The sequence below is a fragment of the Malus sylvestris genome, chromosome 10 (assembly GCF_916048215.2).
Source record: "Malus sylvestris chromosome 10, drMalSylv7.2, whole genome shotgun sequence".
In the NCBI taxonomy this organism is placed as follows: Eukaryota; Viridiplantae; Streptophyta; class Magnoliopsida; order Rosales; family Rosaceae; genus Malus; species Malus sylvestris.
Genome location: NC_062269.1, coordinates 38,167,479 through 38,187,043, shown reverse-complemented (window position 1 = coordinate 38,187,043; position 19,565 = coordinate 38,167,479). Strand labels below are relative to the sequence as shown.

Below are 19,565 nucleotides of genomic sequence, written 5' to 3'. Positions count from 1 at the left end.
AAACAGTATTTTCAAAAGCAAGACAACGATGGAGAGAAATAGAAAGCTCATCAAGAATTCTGTGTTCTTTTGGTGTCTAGTCAATTGAAAACTTATATGACACAAATACATTGCTATATCGGCATTTCATGTTTAAAACACAATGATAGGTTTTAGATTTTCTCTAAGTATCCCTGTATCATTAATACAGAACGCTACTGTAACATGATACTTTAATACAAGTTGATCTCTTTGCTCCGACTCATCATAGCCTTTATATGTCTATTTCTTTTAAGTTTTAAATGGTCAAGCAGCCCTCACTTTGATGACTGTCGGTCGACAAAACACTTCCTATATACTTGGTAGAGTCCAAGGAGCCAAAAGCTTGAAAGCCGTTAATTTCGTTGTCGCACATCACATCATGTTGCCTCAACGATAAGGCCACAACATTCTGACATCTAACCATAGACCAAGTCTACTGCATTTAGACATCACAATCTCGCATGGATTATTTTTTATGAGACAAATTTGAAGGGTGTTTGTGAAGTTTGAGTCCTATTCTTACCTTTGGATGTGAACTCTTCTCCTCCTCATGCTTGCACCACTCAAACCATGCACAATTTGTGAGCCGAAACCTGTTTTCAACTAATGACCACATTGTCTTGTGGTATTTGGTTTATTCTTTGATGAGAGACGGTCTTGAGTTTAAATATTATAGACAATATTTATCGCTCGAATTTTAGTATCATTTGTACATAAGTTTGACTTAACTAATTTGCACAACCACTAGTTTTCTTGACGTCCATGCGCATTAAAATATGATTTACTAGAATTATTCAAATTCTCGACTTGATGGATACATTCCTTACTTTCACTGTACTTTATTTATTCACTAACACTACATGCATTGTAATAAGAGTTCAGCCCATCCTACACATTCTTAGTTAGATTTATTTTCATACTTTAATTTATTCGTACATTATACAAAATTACTTGACTTCGTCACCCTCAGAGTATCAGCCATCATGCCTAGGTGTGCGCATATATATATATATATATATATATATATATATATATATATATAGGATCAAGGTGTGTCGTATCTTCTCTCTTTCTGAATCCACGACTTCCTTCGTTGAGATTTGAATTTACATCATGAAACAATTTTTCCTAGCCCTACTTCTCGTCGGCCTTGATAATGAGAAAAGGCCCAACGGTGTCCTCTAGGCCCAAGTAAAATTCAATCAACAAAAATCCAACCCGTCCTTCTCAATCTCTCAGGTCTCGACCCGATATGCAATTTGGGTTTTCGTTTCCTTCCTCCGATCCGCAGCCACCTCCGATCGATCGTCAAAACCCCCAAATCAATTGCTACACCAATTTCAGATAGTTAGTTAATCAATTAGCGCGAATTCAGAAACACTAAATCCCCAATTTCTCTCCACTTCCTAACCCCATGGCCTCGAGGAAGAAGCAATCCGACGCCATAGCTCTCCTGCTGTCCAACTACAACGACGAGGAAGAGGATGAAGATATGGAGGACGTTGAGCAACAAAACGACATAGAAGAAGAACTCGAAGGGGATGAAGAGCGACGAGAACGGAGAGAATACGACGATTACGGTGAGCTGAGAAAAGGCTCGGGAGATGCTGCAATGGTGGATGTGGATGGAACGGTGGCTGGTGAGTCTGGGAACGACGATGGCGCACCGCCGAATGCCGGGGATAATGTGGCGCCTTCGGATGGTTTGAATGGGAGAAGAAGAAGAGGGACGTTTACGATTGTGGACTATGGGCGTGATGAAGTTGCTATGTCTCCTGAGACTGAGGTATTCTCTTTTCTTTTTTCTCTTTCTTTTTTTGGTGGAAGTTTTTGCTTTCTATGAAACTTGAAGAAACTGAATGAAAAATGATTTGGGAGTTCTTAATTTGATTGATTTTTTGGTGTTAAAGTCGGATTCTTGTTCCAGTTTTTGATTGCAAAGGATGACACTTTGAGTTTGAGTATTCGAAAATCGATCGTCATGCTGGATTTTTCCCTGCCAAATGTAGAATTTAATCTTTGATATTGGATATTGAATGATGTCCCGTTTAGATTCATACATTAATTACGGGGTGAGGAAACTTTGTTATCTAGCTGACCTTATTAGTATGTTTGTTGGGTGATTCTTGATTGCAGGAGGGTGAAATAGAAGGAAGTCGTCGTGTTCCTGGTGATTTCCATGATAAGACACCTCCAGGAACAGTTCGCACTCCTCAGTTATCTGAACCGTCAAACTCTGACACAGTGAACGAAACTGTACTTGAATCAGAGGGTAGAGATGCCGCAGAAGCTGTTGCAGAAGAGCAAAAGGATATTGATCCATTAGATAAGTTTCTCCCGCCACCTTTAAAAGCGAAGTGTTCGGAGGAGCTGCAAGTAAGTTCCTTTTAGATTCTGATTATCAAAATTTAGGTTCCTATACGGGTTATATAAAGCATAGAACTGTTCAGCTTGGAGATAGATTCTTGTCATTGATGTTTTCAGTATCAATTGATAAAGCCTGATCTTATATTTCTTAAGTCATATCTGTTTAGCTTAGTGTTCTACTGTTATGAGCTCTTTGTATTTGAATATCGGAACTCTTTTGAGGCTTTGTCCATGGCATGCATCTGATAATTCGTGGTTTCACTTTGTAAAGATGAGGCGTTCCCCCCACCCCCAATTGAAGCTAAATAGAAACAAACATTTGACATGTAACCTTATATTTGTGAACCTCTATTTGAAATCTGTCAAGCTTTTTGATTTGTTGCTAAACTGCTGCTATGAATACTATTTGAAACCTATAGCATGACAGATGATTCTCTTTGTTGACACTTTAGCACATGTATCTTTTCTGTTTGAATCTAGAGACATGGAACCCATATGGGTTTATATATAGAAAGGGATTTTGGATGGTCTAAGAAGGGCTGGGTAAGAGAAACGTGTAGGGATGTAAAATGAGTATATTCTAGATCAGAGTTTCGGATCATCTATTTCTTGATTTGATCAGCATTGTTAATTATAGCTAACAGATAACTTTTTCAGAAGAAACACTCACAATCGAAATTCTTGATGAAATTTGTCAGAATCTGTGAGGGAGTGAATCATTACAAGTCCCTCAAGGATTTGTCGAAACATAATAGCTACGCCTTACAGAATATGGGTCATAGGTTCTTATAAATGCCTATGTTGCTTTTCTTCCTTTGATAAGTCATTTCATGTTGTGTATTTGTTCTTCTCAAAAAAAAAAGTTGTGTATATGTTGAACTTTTGAGTTTCTTCTTACTGCAGAGGAAGATAAATAAGTTTCTTGAATACAAGAGAGCCGGGAAAAGCTTCAATGCAGAAGTGCGTAATAAGAAGGACTATCGGAATCCAAACTTTCTAGTGCATGCAGTGAGGTATCAAGATATTGATCAGATAGGGTCTTGCTTCAGTAAAGATGTATTTGACCCTCATGGATATGACAAAAGTGACTACTGTGATGAAATAGGTTACTCACTATTTTTCAACTCTCTCTTTCTGTGTGTTTCCTGTCATGGTTCAGTGCTCTGTTTAACTTAGAACTTATTATATAATACTAGCTTTTCATGTACACCCTCTGTCAACTTAGTTATTATGGTTAGTGATAAATTTATTTATTTATTTATTTGAAATTTACTCTGATAGACTGTTTTGTATGTGGAGGGTGGTATTCAAAAAATTATAGTAAAGAACTTCTGTATTCTATAAATAAACGGATAATCTTCTGCTATTATAATTACCAAAATCATAGACTATAATGAAAAGGATGATATCTTTTTTTTTTTTCCATACTGAATTAAGTTTTACAACTCTGTTAGTCTTATTGTGCTTTCCTTCAGCCAATCGGAGATGTGTGAAATCTGGAATGCGTTCTGCTTATGTTTTTTATGTTTTGGTAACCAGAGGCTGATATGAGGCGCGAAATGGAAAGGAAAGAGCAAGACAGGAAGAAGAGTCAAAAGGTTGAATATGTTTCAGGAGGAACACAGCCTGGAATAGTTGGTGCCGCACCTAAAATTAACGTACCTTTTACAGGTTTGAACAAATTTAATTTTAAACTTACTGGGATAAGGCTTTGTTGTTGTTGTTGTTGTTGGTAGGAAAGAGTGATTAGGCATATGCTAATTCCAAACAACTTTATTACCTGACCCAAGGCCTTTGCCGATCGCCTTAGTAGTTAATTTAATGGGTGATCCTAGCCTTTCAAGTGCTTTCTCTTTTGTTTTATTCTCGTAAGTTCTCTTATACTATGTCATTCTGCAGGTGTTTCAACCATGGCTGCTACTGGGTTGAACTCCTTACCTCCTGCAGCTGATGCCATCCCTCGGGAGGGTAGACAGAATAAGAAGTCAAAATGGGATAAGGTTTCAATCTAGGGATGTGCATGTTTATTTCCCTACAAATTGTGAGAGAGATCAATTGACCAACTGTTTCGAATTATGTTCTTCATTCAGGTAGATGGTGATCGAAAAAATCCTCTTCCCTCAGGATTGCAGGATTCTATGTCTACTGTGGGGACTCATGCATCACTCCTATCTTCTGCTAGTGCTGGTGCTGGATACATGGCTTTTGCGTAAGTATTGTTAACATCTTTCTGTCTTATTTTGCTCGTCTATCGTGAATTCCTTTCCTGTTCTTGGTATCCACTGTCAACTGAAGCAGACAGACCATGTCATGACAGTTTTTTCTTCGCTCATTTATAAATCAGTTGATTGTGAACTTGAACTTGTATTCTCATGCCGGCAATCCTTTCTCGACTTCTCACAAGATGATCACTTTGCTCCAATTTGGCAGGCAGCAGAGACGGAGAGAGGTGGAGGAGAAACGATCTAGTGAAAGGAAGTTAGACAGAAGATCTTGAGCCCTTTCTTATCTTCCTAGCAGAGACCAAGTCGCGGAGCGAGTTGCAGGCATCATATTCCCAGATTTCAAATTTTCAAGTGGATAAAATGCCCCCGGCCAATACCATTTTTTCACCTTTGGATGAACTGCAGCGGGCTTGTAATTTATTGCTATCAAATTATACACATGTACATGTTTCAGAATGAAATTTCACTTGATAGCTGTTACAATTCGACGGAATTGAAGCTCTAGTTTTCCTTCAATGGAATTGGAACCCAACAAGTACTTTAGTTTGGGCCAAGCCTCCCACATTCATGTTAGTTAAATTTTAGTATTTGAATTTCTTCGATGTGGTCGATATTTCTCTAAGAAATATTAGAAAAATCATGAAAGATATGAAAGGGGAGGCATATCGAAGAAAATTTTAAATTTTGTCTAAACCAGTGTCTACACAATTTAAAATTTTTTTTTTTGAATTTTTATTATTTTCATTGAAAGCAATTGATATCGATTCGATACATCTATCAATATTTTCACAAATTTGCATATCAATAATTTTTCCGATACCGATACTTTAAACTATAATTAAACTAAAGAATCGACATGCAATGGTAATAAAATTGTAGTTGTTAGTACCACTGATTAAGGATGTCCCTTGGACCTTGTAGCTCCTAGCATCCTATAATATTAGCATACAAAAAGTTATTGTTGTCCAGCCTTCACTCCCTTTTATCTGTCCCTACCCTTTTTGACCCCACTCTTATACCTAGACTATTAACCGAAATAATTTTATAAAATAATAATCAATTCGGCACTGTTTGGTTAACATACATTCTTAATCACTTTTCTAACAAATTAAGTTATTTAGTTCTCAATATTTGTTTAAAAGAATTTGGAGTTTTGGTTGCATGCAAGGTAAATGATCTTGATTACTTGGGTTGCAAGTCTGTATTCCCATGCATTGTCTCTAAATTCTTTTGAAACAGATTCGAAGAGTTCTTTAGTAGAGTTATCAGTTGACAGATTAAGAAGTGGATCAAGAAGTGAACAAATAAAGGGATTTGGATCCTATCCGGATCAAATTGTGGGGATGCTAGGGATTCTCATATTTTAGTCATTTATCGTGTACCGTGAGATCATAAATCATTTGGCATTTTTTTTATTTGAAATTAAACACAAATAATACCTGACGAAAACTTACTGCGCGATATACAATGATGGCTAGAATGTAAGAATCTCTATAATCTTCACAAAATGAATCCGGAAAGGTTCCTCTTCCCAAATAAAGTAACCAATATTAGGTCATTTTATAAAGATCAAGAAAAGACTGGCTATTAGTAAAGCGATCCATTTGGATTGTCTTTTCTTGAATGCATAAATTACCTTTTTATCTATATATATAATAAGGTTAATGTCACCATTACATGTACATTCCATGTTCCGGCCGAAAGGAGTCCCTGATCTGCAAGAGAATGTAAAGAAGTCGGGGATGAGGATTGACGACCCTACCTCACCTCATCTCTTTCACACTCGATATAAACTCTCCTGTAATAAAAAAAAACATCATTCGGTAAGTATTTATTGAATGAATGATATACTTTTTAAATACGTGACAATCATTTATTAAAATTATGTATTAGTTGCAAAAAAGTATCTCTCCTTATGCTTAAACTCATCACTTTGTGGTTTCTAATAATTGACATCATTTAATTTCTTGTAATTGGCATCTCACTCTTATTATTCTACAGTCGTTTTCTTTTCCTTGTATATAAGTTGTAGTTCCATTCGTTAGTTTCCTCCACCACTAAGAAAGTTGGTCATCGTCAAAAGTAACCTGTACGTGGACCCTTCGACAAAATCATCCATTCTTCCACTCGTTTTTAATTTGTTCTACATCCCACATAATCATCCATGATTGCACGGCCTTAACTCTCCTTGTGCAAAGGATGCTTTTGTTTGCTTTGACCAGGATAACTATTCTTTTTTTGAGATAAATGATCATTATGTAGGGTTCCTCTGCATGCTTTTAAACAATTTAGCAACACTTAACACGTACCAATTATACCACCAAACTACGAATCTAAACTATTCATGCATAAAAGTGTTCAAAAAAAAAAAAAAAGAACTGTGCACGCAGTGGCTGATGCATTAAGGGACTTCAGGCCATCTGAAAGCCTGGTGGTTGTGTGAGACTTCCGAGGACCACCCAAGTTTGTGCATTTGGTGGAGGAGAATAGTTTAGCAGCAGACCGGAAGCTGTAGGTTTTGCATTGTTTTTCTTGTATTAACAACGAAACTATCATGATATGTTTTCAGTGTATGAAACCTCGTCGTAGATAGTTTTAGTCTTTGAAACTTATAATGTTGTTTGTACAAAAATTATGAATGAAACGCTCATAGTTTACCGTTTAAATTTTTAGTATTATTTTCATAAGAGCTTTATATTGGGATCACTCAATAGTAGAATCCTGAATTTGTCAATGCGTTTGTCCTCGTGCATTAAAGTGAAAGACGCATGTACGTAGTTAATGCATTGGAATCATATGCATGGACGTTATGTAGAAGCATGCATGTTTAATCTGAAGAGTGAAGAGTATCTATCTTTATAAATAAATGTAACATCTAACATGAAGCGCAGTGCATGCAATAAGACTAATAAGTTGATGGATTGAACCTTATGATCCCCAAAAGAAAATTAAAGTAGATTAAAGTTAGCTTTCTGGTGATATACAACTTGAATGGATATATATGTCCAGGCGTCCAGCTATGAGGCCAATCGCATGGAGAGGAAGAATATCTTAATGGAAATTCTGTTTTTCTTTTCGGTCACCGCCTGGACTTTATCCTGCAGCAGTAGTAGTGGGATGGGCTTGGGGTAGGTTCTAGTTTTCACTTTTTATATATATTTACATGATTTATGTCATATTCTGGATTCATATTTCCTCTATATATATATATATATATAAAAGAGTTAGTACATCCATGACGAAGGTAATATAATTATATACCCTTTAGATAATTCCTCGAAAGTGATGATTAAACATAAAGCTTTTGCTCTCCGTTTTGCTTTCGGGGCAAATGGCTTTAACATGAGGTAATACACTACATTGTGTAAATTATAGAATATGCGTGCCAAAAAGTTAATAATTTAAAAAATATAATTTTTTATCATTTATATAAAATACGTGGTGTACTATCTGTATTCTGGTTATAATAAAAAATTCCTCATCTTATTGCTAGGTTACTAGAACACGTGGTGTATGCAAATTTTAGAGCAATTATTTTGACATTTGGATTGTAAAAAGAGAATTTTAATGAAACACTTATGGTATTGTTCACTTTTAACGAGAAACCATATTTTTATCTTTTCTTTGTACTATTTACTACACCTTTATTTGTCATTCTTCATTAAAACTAAATTTTTTTTTAGACTTTTCTTTAGTTTTCTTTTGTAAAAATCACTATTTGCTAGTAACCGCCATATGTTGATTTCATATCCACGATACGATATAATGACGACTGATCATTTCTACAACAAAATTTCAAAATAAGTTTTTTAATTGCTGCTAGTTTCCCAAGAAAATATGTTCTACAATCTTCACCTTAAACCATAGGACAAGGATTGTCTGCCATCCTTGTTCCCGTGTCCTCTTGTTTTGTGTGGTCACGGTTAAGTTACGTCAACATTTTATATTGTTTTTTTTGTAGAGATAATAAAACAAAAATGAATAGTAATATAAAATGTTGACGTGACTTAACCATGACCACACAAACAGGAGGGCATGAGAGGGCACACAATCCTTGTCCTAAACCATAAGATTTTTATATTATTGACCAGAAACGGAAAAACGGTGCTTGTGCTTGCAGTTATCCATGACGTACATAAGTACCATAAAGTGTAAAACTTATGAGAAAACTCAGTGTTTTGTTGTACAGTCCATGCTAATTTTTTAGAGATGCATGCTATTGCTTATGACAATCGTTCACGTATGTAGATAATTGTCATTAATTTATACGTTATGGGATTCAAGTGATTATTCTTATAACATTGTGAAAAGTGAAGAATGTCCCACATCAGAAATCTTATAAAGAGTTGAACTTTTCTCTTGTTTATCAAATATTTTTTGGTGACTAATTTTGCTCAACTTCACACGTGAGGAGGTGATACCGTGAAAGTATGTATTATATTTTCATGTATTTTATAGGGTCCTTTCCCTTTCCTTCTGAAAGTTCATTAATGGTTGGTAGGGTTTTTGTCTGGAGAGGTGGGTAGAGATTGGTAAAAACAATGAAACCTTGCAGTGCGCTACAGCAGGATAAAAGGGAAAACTCGAGCAAATCGTACAGGATATGTCGTACGTGCATCATGCACACACTGTATTATCAACACGAGATCGAGAGAGAGAGATGGCAGATTAATCAAATGGGGGCTCCTATTTCCAAGCTGCTTGTCTTTCTTGTTACTTGGCGTGGTGAAATATAGACGTTGGAGATTCGAATAGTAGGATGAGTACTGCTCTTCGCACGTTGAGGTCTAGTCAGATTACTTCTTCTTTTTTAACACTAAAAACTGGCCAACTGCATCTTTCTTTTTAGTTGTTAGTTCTTAAGAAGAGATGAATTGGTGGCGATTAAATTCATACCAAAGTGTATAAATATAAGAGAATTTTAACGAAAAGCATCCGGTACTGTTCACTTTAACGAAAAATCACATTTTTACACTAAAAAGTCAATCCTGGTATTATTCACTTCATCCTTTATTTTGTCCTTATCATTAAAACTCAAAATTTTCAAGTCATTTTCATTAGTTTTCCTTAAATATAATTATTTTTTTGCTATTAAGGTAAAGCGTTATCTGCTGCCAACCGCATCTTCACGTACAAAAGTTTTGTATCCGACTTTTTCTAAACGCACCCAAAAGGAATAAACAAAACAAAAATGCTTTTAAAGGATTTGTTTACAGTTAACAGGAATATTCATGTGAACTTTTATTATTACATAGATATGTGTAGCACTTATTTCCCTAGATATGTGGCACTTATTTCCCCTATTGTTTGGAATAATAATATGTCAACAACGATTTCTTATTTAATTAGATTCTACAATCTATTGAAAACTTTACTTCTTTAAATATTTCCAAGGCCTTCACTACACGAGACTTAAATATAATTGTTGTGTTTGTATATCTCATCACAGACTTATAACATACGTAATGAGAGATGTAGATATAATTAAAAAACAATTTTGGTTACATGCTTGGTTAAATATTCTAAGAACATGCAATCCTATACATATAGAAAATTTTCTATAACCATATGCGTGATAATCCGATGAGTCATGTGCCTTACACTTACTATTAAGCATCACACATTATACACCATATATATACACAAAATGAGTGTGAGGAAAATATGTTATAACTTACCTAAAAAATAAAATTGACAACATTGATAAGGAATTAACTAGAGAAACACTAAGGGTACTTGTACATGTACTCATGTACAAATTGAGAAATACATGTACGAATTGACAACTCTTAATAATTGAGTTAAACATTATATATAGACGATTGACCGAACTCAAAAAGTCATACTGTAACTTATATAGTCCATAGTATGCACTCAAAAGAAAAAGTTATCAGTTTCGCACTAGTAGATTAATTTATGACACCATTCCCCTTAAGATTGAGTTCATAACTTCTGAGCTTATCTACACTTTTTCTCCTTTTAAGGATAAAAATTAGATTTGCAAGGATAGGATTAAGAAATTTCATTTATTAAAATAATTTAATTCTTCACCTTTTTATGTCCAACAGGATTCTCTTATGATCTTTTTGGTGAGGATCCTTGAGATTCGTGAATCGTGTTCGTCCATCGTATATTTTACAGTCAATTTTTGTCAAATACTGTTTATGTATATTTTTAAATAAAAATATTTAAAATAATTTCTGACCGCACGATGTACGATCAACGAATACAATTTACAGATCCTGGAAATCTTCGCAAAGAGAATCCGACAAGGATTCGGACTCTTTTTAGGTAATTTAGAATTCAGAGCAATTAATAAATTAGGTTGTGAATTGTAGTGGGAAGTTGGAGCAGTGTGGCAGGCAACGGTAACATCCAGTTTTGGAAGTTCCTTAAAGGGCAATCTCGGAATATGAAAACTTTAACGGAAACTTGTTAAAAACCTACCAAACTCAGAGAGGAGAAATATGAACTCAAAAGGCCAAAGCAAACTCGCTAGTGGGCGCCAAGTGCACAATTTCTCCTCTTCACTGCTTTCCAAATCTCACACCTCAGCAGTGAACGCTCTCTCTCCTCTCTCTCTCTCTCTCTCTCTAGCCTCCATCATCCACTAGCTCTGTGCTTTTTTCATTGTATTGACTCTAATCTCTCTCTCTCTCTAAATTGGTACAAGTGAAATCCATTTCTGCATTCATTGAATCCACTAGCTCTGTGCTTTTTTCATTGTATTTACTCTAATATCTCTCTCTCTCTAAATTGGTACAAGTGAAATCCATTTCTGCATTCATTGAACAAAACCCAGAGAGGATTTCTCTCTCAAATCAGTGTTCTTTGATTCATTTGGTGAAAACCCTTTTGGGTTTAGAGGCAAATTAAGGGTCTTGAATTGGGCAGAAGCCATGGAAGCTCCAAAACCAGAAGAGATAAGCCATCCAGCAATGGACCAACTCCAAGGCTTAGAGTACTGCATTGACTCAAATCCCTCTTGGGGTATGTTTATTTTTCATCGTTTCTCAAACCCAAGTCTCGACTTTTTTGTTGGGTTTTAAAATTTTCCCAACTTTGGTTCTCATTTTTTGTTTTGAAAACAGCGGAAGCAATTGCTTTGGGGTTCCAGCACTACATTTTGGCCTTGGGAACTGCTGTGATGATCCCCACATTCCTTGTTCCTTTCATGGGTGGTGATGATGTGAGTTGATTTCTACACCACTTCATTCAGTTCTTATATCTTTGTGGCCTTTGTTTTAATTGGAGATTAAATTCAAGTAGATTTTGTGTATTTTTAAATCTTGCTAATTTCTTAAGAAATAATTAATTGTCAATTTCACATAGCAAAAATGGTCAAGATTGATTTTTTTTTTTAATGTGTGTACTTTATATGGACTGATATGGGTGATGAATGTGCTCCTTATTTGACTTAATTGACCAGGGTGACAAAGTGAGAGTAGTGCAAACTCTCCTTTTTATTCAAGGAATCAACACACTTCTACAAACATTGTTTGGAACCCGATTGCCAACCGTGATTGGAGGGTCTTACGCATTCATGGTCCCGATAATATCCATAATTCATGATTCACGCTTGATGAAGGTTGAGGACAATCATGCGGTAAGTTCAATTTTTATCTCATTTTATGCATTTAATTTGTTTTTTTGCAACTTGAAATGTGTTCTTTTGTTGGCACTTGACAGAAACCAAGCTGAATCTATTCTTTCACCTGCACGAATGCAGAATAAAATGTTTTAGATTTGAATCATCGTGACTGCGAGAGAGCTTCTGCATAGATGATTACTTATGAATTTCTTATAGTTACTATGTAAATCCTTGCCCAAATTTCATTTAGATGCTAATTACTTAGTTTGAATTCCTTCATGATATTATAGAAGAAAATTTCTCAAAACCACTTTAACAATCTACCTTACTACTAATCTGGTGGTCTATGAAACCTTTGGAAAAAAAAAAAAAACTAATGGCATTTCATGCATCTCTAGAGATTCCTTGACACCATGAGAGCAGTCCAAGGGGCTCTGATAGTAGCTTCAAGCATACAAATTATTCTGGGATATAGTCAAATTTGGGCCATTTGTTCCAGGTACAAATTTTATCACTGAATCAACAAGCAAGTTTGGATAATCTTCTTTATTTCATATTTAATGAGGGAATCTACATTTCTCCATATAGGTTCTTCAGCCCGCTCGGAATGGTTCCAGTTATTTCCTTGGTGGGTTTTGGTCTGTTTGATAGAGGCTTCCCCCTGGTATAGTAAAAACTACCATTGCCATTATTCTCAATTATTAATTTTCTCAAGTTTTGAAAGATGAAAGCAATTCTCTTTCCGTTTCACTTATTCCAGTACCCTGACTTCACTTAATGCCTTTCAGGTTGGAAAGTGTGTGGAAATTGGCATTCCCATGCTTATCCTTTTTGTAGCTTTCTCTCAGGTATTACTAATGTTCCTTTCCTTATGTAATAACATATGATATGCTATGTTTAGTGTTTACGGAGAAAGGAAGGGCAGATGTTAGGAAAGTATCTTTGTGTAAAATAATTATAGTATGCCGGTTGAAATTCATGCAATCTTCTTATTTGTGTTCCTGTCGTGTAAACAGTACCTAAAGAACTTCCATGCAAGACAGCTACCAGTACTAGAACGATTTGCTCTTCTTATATCAATCACAGTGATATGGGCATATGCACACCTCTTGACCGCCAGTGGTGCATACAAACACCGGCCAGACATAACCCAAGTCAATTGCCGAACTGATAGGGCCAACCTCATTTCTTCTGCTCCATGGTTGGTACCAAAACTAGCTTTTAATTGGTTGCAGTCTGCGTTAACTTGAAAAGAAATGGTTAAGATATATTCACCCCCACCCAAATGATTCTGTAAAGTGCACTTGAAAAACTAAAAATAACGGCACCAGCGTAGCTCAACTTTTAAAAGCGTCCTTGTTTTACCTTCATTGTTCAAATTTCTTGTGCATTGAAATATGACATTGTCATAAGGGCACATTCAATTTGCGGATATTTACAACTCCTTCTAAACAGGATAAAAATACCTTATCCTCTTCAATGGGGTGCCCCAACCTTTGATGTTGGTCATGCTTTTGGAATGATGGCTGCCGTTCTTGTTTCATTGATCGAGGTATAACCCATACGGACTATACCACTCAAGAATAGATGAGATAAGTGAACGTAAACTAATACTTACTTTGACAGTCAACTGGAGCATACAAGGCTGCATCGCGTCTAGCAAGTGCCACAATACCTCCAGCTCATGTTCTCAGCCGTGGAATTGGCTGGCAGGGAATAGGAATCCTACTAAATGGACTCTTTGGGACGTTGTCAGGCTCAACAGTCTCTATGTAAGTATTTACGAGGCTTGCTCTTGAATACTTCGTGGAACAGGACTAATTTTTTCAGAAACAATACAGAGAAAATGTGGGGCTTCTTGGGAGCACTCGTGTTGGAAGCCGTAGGGTCATTCAAATCTCAGCCGGTTTTATGATATTCTTCTCCATGTTAGGTTAGTTCTGGACAAACATATGATTTTTTTGTTGCCTAATCCCACACTTCCAATCCGTCTTCCACTTTTTAACTCAAATCATAGTCTTGCAGGTAAATTTGGTGCTCTGTTCGCTTCAATACCCTTCACCTTATTTGCTGCTGCATATTGTGTATTGTTTGGTCTTGTTGGTAAGGATCCAATTTTACTTTCACATTAATTTATAGATTTTATTGAGCAACTCATCTCAACCGTTTATCTGCATCTAATTGCCAATCTATTATGTGCTCTCAGCTTCGGTGGGGTTATCCTTTTTGCAATTCACAAACATGAACTCGACGAGGAACCTCTTTATTGTTGGTGTAGCTTTCTTCTTGGGTTTGTCTGTTCCCGAGTACTTCAGGGGTTACACTTTGAAGGCTTTCCATGGTCCTGCTCATACCAATGCCGGATGGGTGAGTTACCCTTCTTTAACCTCAAGAGTCTTTCTTATACGATGAAAAATTATGATATACCATGTAAAAAAGAGAAGAATAATTCAAAATCGTTATTCAGTTTTGAGCCATATTTAAGGGTGGCTAGCTAACATTCTATTTCTTTGATGTGCAGTTCAACGATTTTCTGAATACCATCTTCTCCTCATCTCCAACTGTGGCATTGATTGTTGCCGTTTTCCTGGATAACACACTTGAGTACAAGGACAGTGCAAGAGACAGAGGAATGCCGTGGTGGGTCAAATTTCGGCAATTCAAAGGGGACAGCCGCAACGAGGAGTTTTACACTCTCCCTTTCAACCTTAACCGGTTCTTCCCTCCATCTTAAAGTAGCACAGTGATCAGTCCATGGCCCAAAAAGATGTTTAGAGGAAAAACATCATTTCCAGATAGGGATCAGAACATACATGTTCTCTGAAATGCAGGGAAATGATGACAGTGCTTCTCTGCCCTATGTTTTCGTATTATATTTTGACTCGGATTATACGGGTTTAATCCAGTAAGTATAATTAGTCCAGTTTTGTATATTTTCGTATTATATTTTGACTCGGATTATACGGGTTTAATCCAGTAAGTTTAATTAGTCCAGTTTTTTTCATCCTTTCTCGGTGTAATTTTTGAAAGTCGTTAGTTTAACTTGCAGCTATGACAACATATGGTTAATGTTTGCAGAAGCATGTTATTTGAAGGAGAACCCTTAGAACTAATGCATGCAGTTGCCACACTTCATATACCATCGCCGGGAAGAAGATAAAATATAAAATGTTATATATGACAACAAAAAAATACAGTTATCACTGACTGATAAACATCGAAAGGGGTTGTTAGATCGATCGCAGTTAGCGAGATTTGCACATGCACTCCGGGCATCTTGGCTGCCGATAGATGCTTCGACCGGACCTCCTCACATGCACCTTTTGACCTTCGTCAATCATCTTTTTTACTCTGTCTTCAAAGCTGTTCCACCCTATACTATTCTCAGACAAAATTGCTGCTAGCCTCTTCTTGTTTGGCCGCAAAGTAGGAGCACGGCCAGCACCGTAGTAGGTCCGAAATCCAGACACTAGGGAGGATAGTTGGCTCCCAGAGTCAGTCATAGCAAACACATCGGCGGTTGCACAGGCAATGAAGTCTAATGCTGCTAACTGCACCCGAGATCACATTGTTATAATATGAAGGGTTTATTACAATTTACTAGTGAAAGTAACTCATTTACCTTAGAAGAGAAATTTTGAAAAGGTGCAAGTTCGCTCGGCGTGAGGAGAGTTTCCTTGGTGACCAAGTTAGGGTAGAGGCTGGTGAAGGAATTCATCCGGGAGCTTCCACCGTATATTTGAGAACCAGCTAGATAAATGTAGGTTCCATGCTTGAAACCTAAACCAGCAAGAACTAGTCCTGCTTCTTCTGGTGTCAATGGGCACCTCCCCAACTTTCTCAACTTTCTTGGAGAAACTGCGCTGCAAGTTTCGGCAGCACACAGAAAAAACATTGGTTAAACAAAAAATTGTCCGTCAAACAAAATTAGAAAAGTTGATCAAAAAGGCAATAGAAGAGAAATACTTTGAGTTCTTCACGCGCTTAATGAGCAGCGGAAAATGGATTTCCCTGTAGGCTTGGAGTTCCTTTCGCTCACTTTCTCCACCTCCGAATTCACACAGGGAGTAGGCCACCATGTCAATCTCAAATCTCAAGTGTAGAGCGAGATATTTAGATGGGCCTCTTGCAGAACCATGTACTCTAGAGGGAGCTTTTTGCATGAAATTTCCAAGCAATTGTTTGTCCAACGCACTCAAAGCAGCATCATATTTTCTTATCCTTCTAACCAACAGAGAACCGACTTGTTGGATTTCAGGCAAAAATTTCAAAGCATGAAAGTTACATTTGCATCTTAATCTCTGCAACAGATTGGAAAATATATTATCATTAGCCAACGATGTCCTCCTATAAAATGTCTATTTACAAGTAGTCAAGTATAACCTGAAGTTCAGAAGGCAACGGATCAAAGCCTAGTCGATTTCCATATCCGAGGAAGTGAACAACTTGATTTCTCAAGAGAAGAGGAAGTACAGTTCTGATATAATCAACTGGTTTTGCCTCCTTCACAAGATCTGCATCAGTAATCTGCAAAGAGAAATAGGAAATTGGTTACCAGATCGTTTTGGAAATGAATGTAATCATATAGGAGAACGACGTACAAGGCTACCAATTGCTTCAAGGTCTAGTGATTTCAAACGAGGAGGAAGTTCTTTGATAATGTTAACTTCATCCTTCAGTACATCTATAAAATAATTTTCTTGGTAAATATCACCGAATTGACTGCAGTGACAAGGAACAAACCGAACTCAGTACTCCAAACAAATCAACAAATCTATGCATCAATAATCATTTTAAATTGCACCATCCAATATAAGTTTTTAATCATATTTAAAGATGATCAGATAATTATCTCAAACCTCGGATCGTTCCATACATTGCTGTAAAGAAATCTTGGAAGAACAAGAGTAGCATTAAGAAGAGATGCCACAGCAACAGCATTGCAAATCTGTAATCATCATAAGAAGAATACGTACCGATAAGTTCAACTGAAGCACTCATCTAATTAATGAACAACCATCTTGTTAATTTTATACACGCATGGAAGACTTACAGCAACTCGTTGTTGATTGAGACCGCCATTTGCACTGACTATTATGTAGCCATTACTTTTCTTGTATTTCCCTGAGAGGGTAGATCACAAACTAAATGACTAACAGGAAAAGGGTTTTTATCATAGAAAACGAACTTGCAATAAATAAATAAAAAATACCTAGGCTCGTCAAAACTTTCCTGTCTGCACAAGGTTTCCATGCAGCAGCCTGCTTATATGGTTCTTCCCATAAAGTCGACGACTCTGGCTTTAACTCTTTCTAAAGCAAAAGATTTACGTGAGTAAAAAGAAATGTTCAGTAAGAAAATTTAACAAGCTTATCCGAGTCAAAATATCGCAAGTTATGAAGAAAACCTCTTCAATGGCACCTTTCGCCAACTTTAGAAGCCGGTCATACATGTGTACTGGTGATTTGTCTTTCATAACGTAGGGGACCCTGTTCTCCTTTGGAAAATAATTGAGTATATATTACAGACGTTATGAACAATAATAAGGGATGACTTAAAAAATTATGGCAAGAATTATGTAAGATCTTTACCTTAAACCCCGGTGGATTGCTTACATAAGTTGAACTATTCTGAAGAACCATTGAATCGAAAATGGACACTAGAAAAGAATCAAGCAGAAGAAGGAAACCCATCAACGCAAACACAATGACGATTGATCGCACATCTTTTCGAAGCCACAAATGCTTTTTCCCCGCGAAGCTCCCTTTACAAGTACCATATTTTACAGAATCACTTTTCACAACATGAAGATGGTCATTTTTCAGACCATGAAGGAACAACATTTTGGAATTCAAATGGTTATCTCCTCCTGGCATTCTCCTCCCAACATTAGAAGGATCATAGTCCTTAGTCCCCGACGATAAGTCATCGTCAACCTGCGGCTCGGGGCGTGGACTTCTTGGAGACCCTTGTTTACCCATTGGACTGATCTTTCAGCAATGCTTCAACATAAGAAGTACATAATTTTCTTCACCATCTCTAGTTTCCGAAACGGACAAGAAGTTTTGGCAAATAAAACCAAGAGGGAAAAACACTTGTAGCAACCCACACAGGAAACAACTGTATAAACTTGCATTAGCACCGCCACCCTCTAAATCTATGATATTTTTGTTCTCCAAAATCGATCCACCAACCAATTAGACCATGTAACGAAAATACAGGTTTGGTGGCACATTCTGACATCAAGGGGTGAGAAAAATATATGGTCGGAGCACCGTTGAAGTTATGAATTCCAAGTGAAGCTAAGAAGTAGTTGAAAGTGGAACACATAAGCAAGAGTGAAATGCAAGCGAAAAATGAAAACTCAGCAACACCATATTTAACAAACCAAACTTGAAGGCCAAGAATTTTGTAGTTATATACATATTTTGCATACATGTGAATTATAAATATTATGTAGGATGTTGGCGGGGTCCTTTCATTTCAACCAACAAAGCTCAAAATACAGTTAGGAATATGATCCTCTACTAGAATGTAATTTGCTGATTTGGGCTTATTTATGATTGGATGAATACTGTATACAGCCTCAAATCAGTTACTTATACAAAATTAAGCTACTGATTATGATTAGAGTGGTCCTTTGCACACATTATTTTTTTTGGGTAATGCTAAGGGGACTAACTAAACTTATAGACAAATTTACAAACTAAATGATGTGTCCAATAAGAATGAGCACGTTTTATGCTAGGTAAAACAAAATTTTAAATCAAAATTTGCAAACCAAATAATGTGGTTGTTGATGATTGGATTATAACTTAAGTTGATTAACGTGCTTATTTTCTATTGGTGACACATTATTTGATTTTCAAATTTGGTTTAAAAATTTAGTCTCTCTAGTATTACTTTTTTTTAACATCCACAATTAAATTTGCATGGTTCACTAGACACCTTTATTTATAATATTCCTAAACTATCTCTGCTCAAAAATAGAGAAAAATAATTGGCACAACCATCTCAATCGTGAATCCAACTCACCCCCCTGCAAACCCTTTCTTCTTCTTCTTCTTCTTCTTCCCCACCATTCCTCATTCTTCTCCAAAAACAACAAATCTTAGTCCCCATCCATTCCAGAGCCCATCACTCTCATCTGTACTGTCAAAATTGATATGGCGAAAGCTATGGAGACCCGTTGCACAGAGAAATTAGAGAAACAATGGCTTTTCTTCTTTTATTGTAAGCTCCAGCACCACTCAAGGTGGCTAGAAAATGGTTGTTCGAATATCCACTAATTTGAAGGTGGGAGGAGGATCAGTCACCATTAGTTCGGTGAGGATTTTAAAAAGTGAGAAGAGAGAGCGGAT

At 36.4% G+C, this 19,565-nt stretch overlaps 3 protein-coding genes across 5 annotated transcripts; 2 read left to right on the top strand and 1 right to left on the bottom strand.

Annotated features, from left to right (window-relative positions):
• Window positions 1-1,249: 1,249 nt before the first annotated feature.
• On the top strand, window positions 1,250-5,129 carry LOC126586179 (uncharacterized). 2 transcript variants are annotated; one of them, XM_050250890.1, is made up of 7 exons: window positions 1,250-1,807; window positions 2,158-2,397; window positions 3,292-3,493; window positions 3,928-4,059; window positions 4,288-4,388; window positions 4,479-4,597; window positions 4,733-4,866. In XM_050250890.1, the coding sequence occupies exons 1-7, from the start codon at window positions 1,436-1,438 to the stop codon at window positions 4,734-4,736; spliced, it is 1,170 nt and encodes a 389-aa protein (XP_050106847.1). In that variant the 5' UTR covers window positions 1,250-1,435; the 3' UTR covers window positions 4,737-4,866. The 2 variants fall into 2 exon arrangements, with proteins under 2 accessions (XP_050106847.1, XP_050106846.1); XM_050250889.1 differs by having other exon boundaries at window positions 1,251-1,807; window positions 4,819-5,129.
• A 5,947-nt stretch (window positions 5,130-11,076) lies between these two features.
• Window positions 11,077-15,211, top strand: LOC126586174 (nucleobase-ascorbate transporter 2-like). Its single transcript, XM_050250882.1, has 13 exons — window positions 11,077-11,603; window positions 11,705-11,802; window positions 12,043-12,219; window positions 12,603-12,703; window positions 12,793-12,868; window positions 12,993-13,052; window positions 13,221-13,405; window positions 13,660-13,756; window positions 13,831-13,976; window positions 14,046-14,137; window positions 14,230-14,307; window positions 14,411-14,571; window positions 14,726-15,211. The coding sequence occupies exons 1-13, from the start codon at window positions 11,513-11,515 to the stop codon at window positions 14,936-14,938; spliced, it is 1,575 nt and encodes a 524-aa protein (XP_050106839.1). The 5' UTR covers window positions 11,077-11,512; the 3' UTR covers window positions 14,939-15,211.
• A 96-nt stretch (window positions 15,212-15,307) lies between these two features.
• LOC126586172 (O-fucosyltransferase 8-like) lies at window positions 15,308-18,484 on the bottom strand. 2 transcript variants are annotated; one of them, XM_050250877.1, is made up of 10 exons: window positions 17,796-18,484; window positions 17,612-17,698; window positions 17,417-17,516; window positions 17,258-17,328; window positions 17,064-17,152; window positions 16,806-16,926; window positions 16,588-16,731; window positions 16,171-16,505; window positions 15,827-16,067; window positions 15,308-15,755 (listed from the first exon to the last, which is right to left on the bottom strand). In XM_050250877.1, exons 1-10 carry the CDS (start codon window positions 18,183-18,185, stop codon window positions 15,450-15,452), a joined length of 1,884 nt encoding a protein of 627 aa, XP_050106834.1. In that variant the 5' UTR covers window positions 18,186-18,484; the 3' UTR covers window positions 15,308-15,449. The 2 variants fall into 2 exon arrangements, with proteins under 2 accessions (XP_050106834.1, XP_050106833.1); XM_050250876.1 differs by having other exon boundaries at window positions 17,612-17,701; window positions 17,796-18,482.
• Between the last annotated feature and the right edge of the window lie 1,081 nt (window positions 18,485-19,565).

Coding starts and splice junctions, on each gene's coding strand:
- LOC126586179 (XM_050250889.1), top strand. CDS start 1,436: ATGGCCTCGAGGAAGAAGCAATCCGACGCCATAGCTCTCCTGCTGTCC. Junction 4,060..4,287: donor AATTAACGTACCTTTTACAG/GTTTGAACAAAT, acceptor GTCATTCTGCAG/GTGTTTCAACCATGGCTGCT. Junction 4,598..4,818: donor GCTGGATACATGGCTTTTGC/GTAAGTATTGTT, acceptor CCAATTTGGCAG/GCAGCAGAGACGGAGAGAGG.
- LOC126586174 (XM_050250882.1), top strand. CDS start 11,513: ATGGAAGCTCCAAAACCAGAAGAGATAAGCCATCCAGCAATGGACCAA. Junction 12,704..12,792: donor ATTTGGGCCATTTGTTCCAG/GTACAAATTTTA, acceptor TTCTCCATATAG/GTTCTTCAGCCCGCTCGGAA. Junction 13,053..13,220: donor TTTTTGTAGCTTTCTCTCAG/GTATTACTAATG, acceptor TCGTGTAAACAG/TACCTAAAGAACTTCCATGC.
- LOC126586172 (XM_050250876.1), bottom strand. CDS start 18,185: ATGGGTAAACAAGGGTCTCCAAGAAGTCCACGCCCCGAGCCGCAGGTT. Junction 17,329..17,416: donor GAAAGTTTTGACGAGCCTAG/GTATTTTTTATT, acceptor CTACCCTCTCAG/GGAAATACAAGAAAAGTAAT. Junction 15,756..15,826: donor TTCAAAATTTCTCTTCTAAG/GTAAATGAGTTA, acceptor TCTCGGGTGCAG/TTAGCAGCATTAGACTTCAT.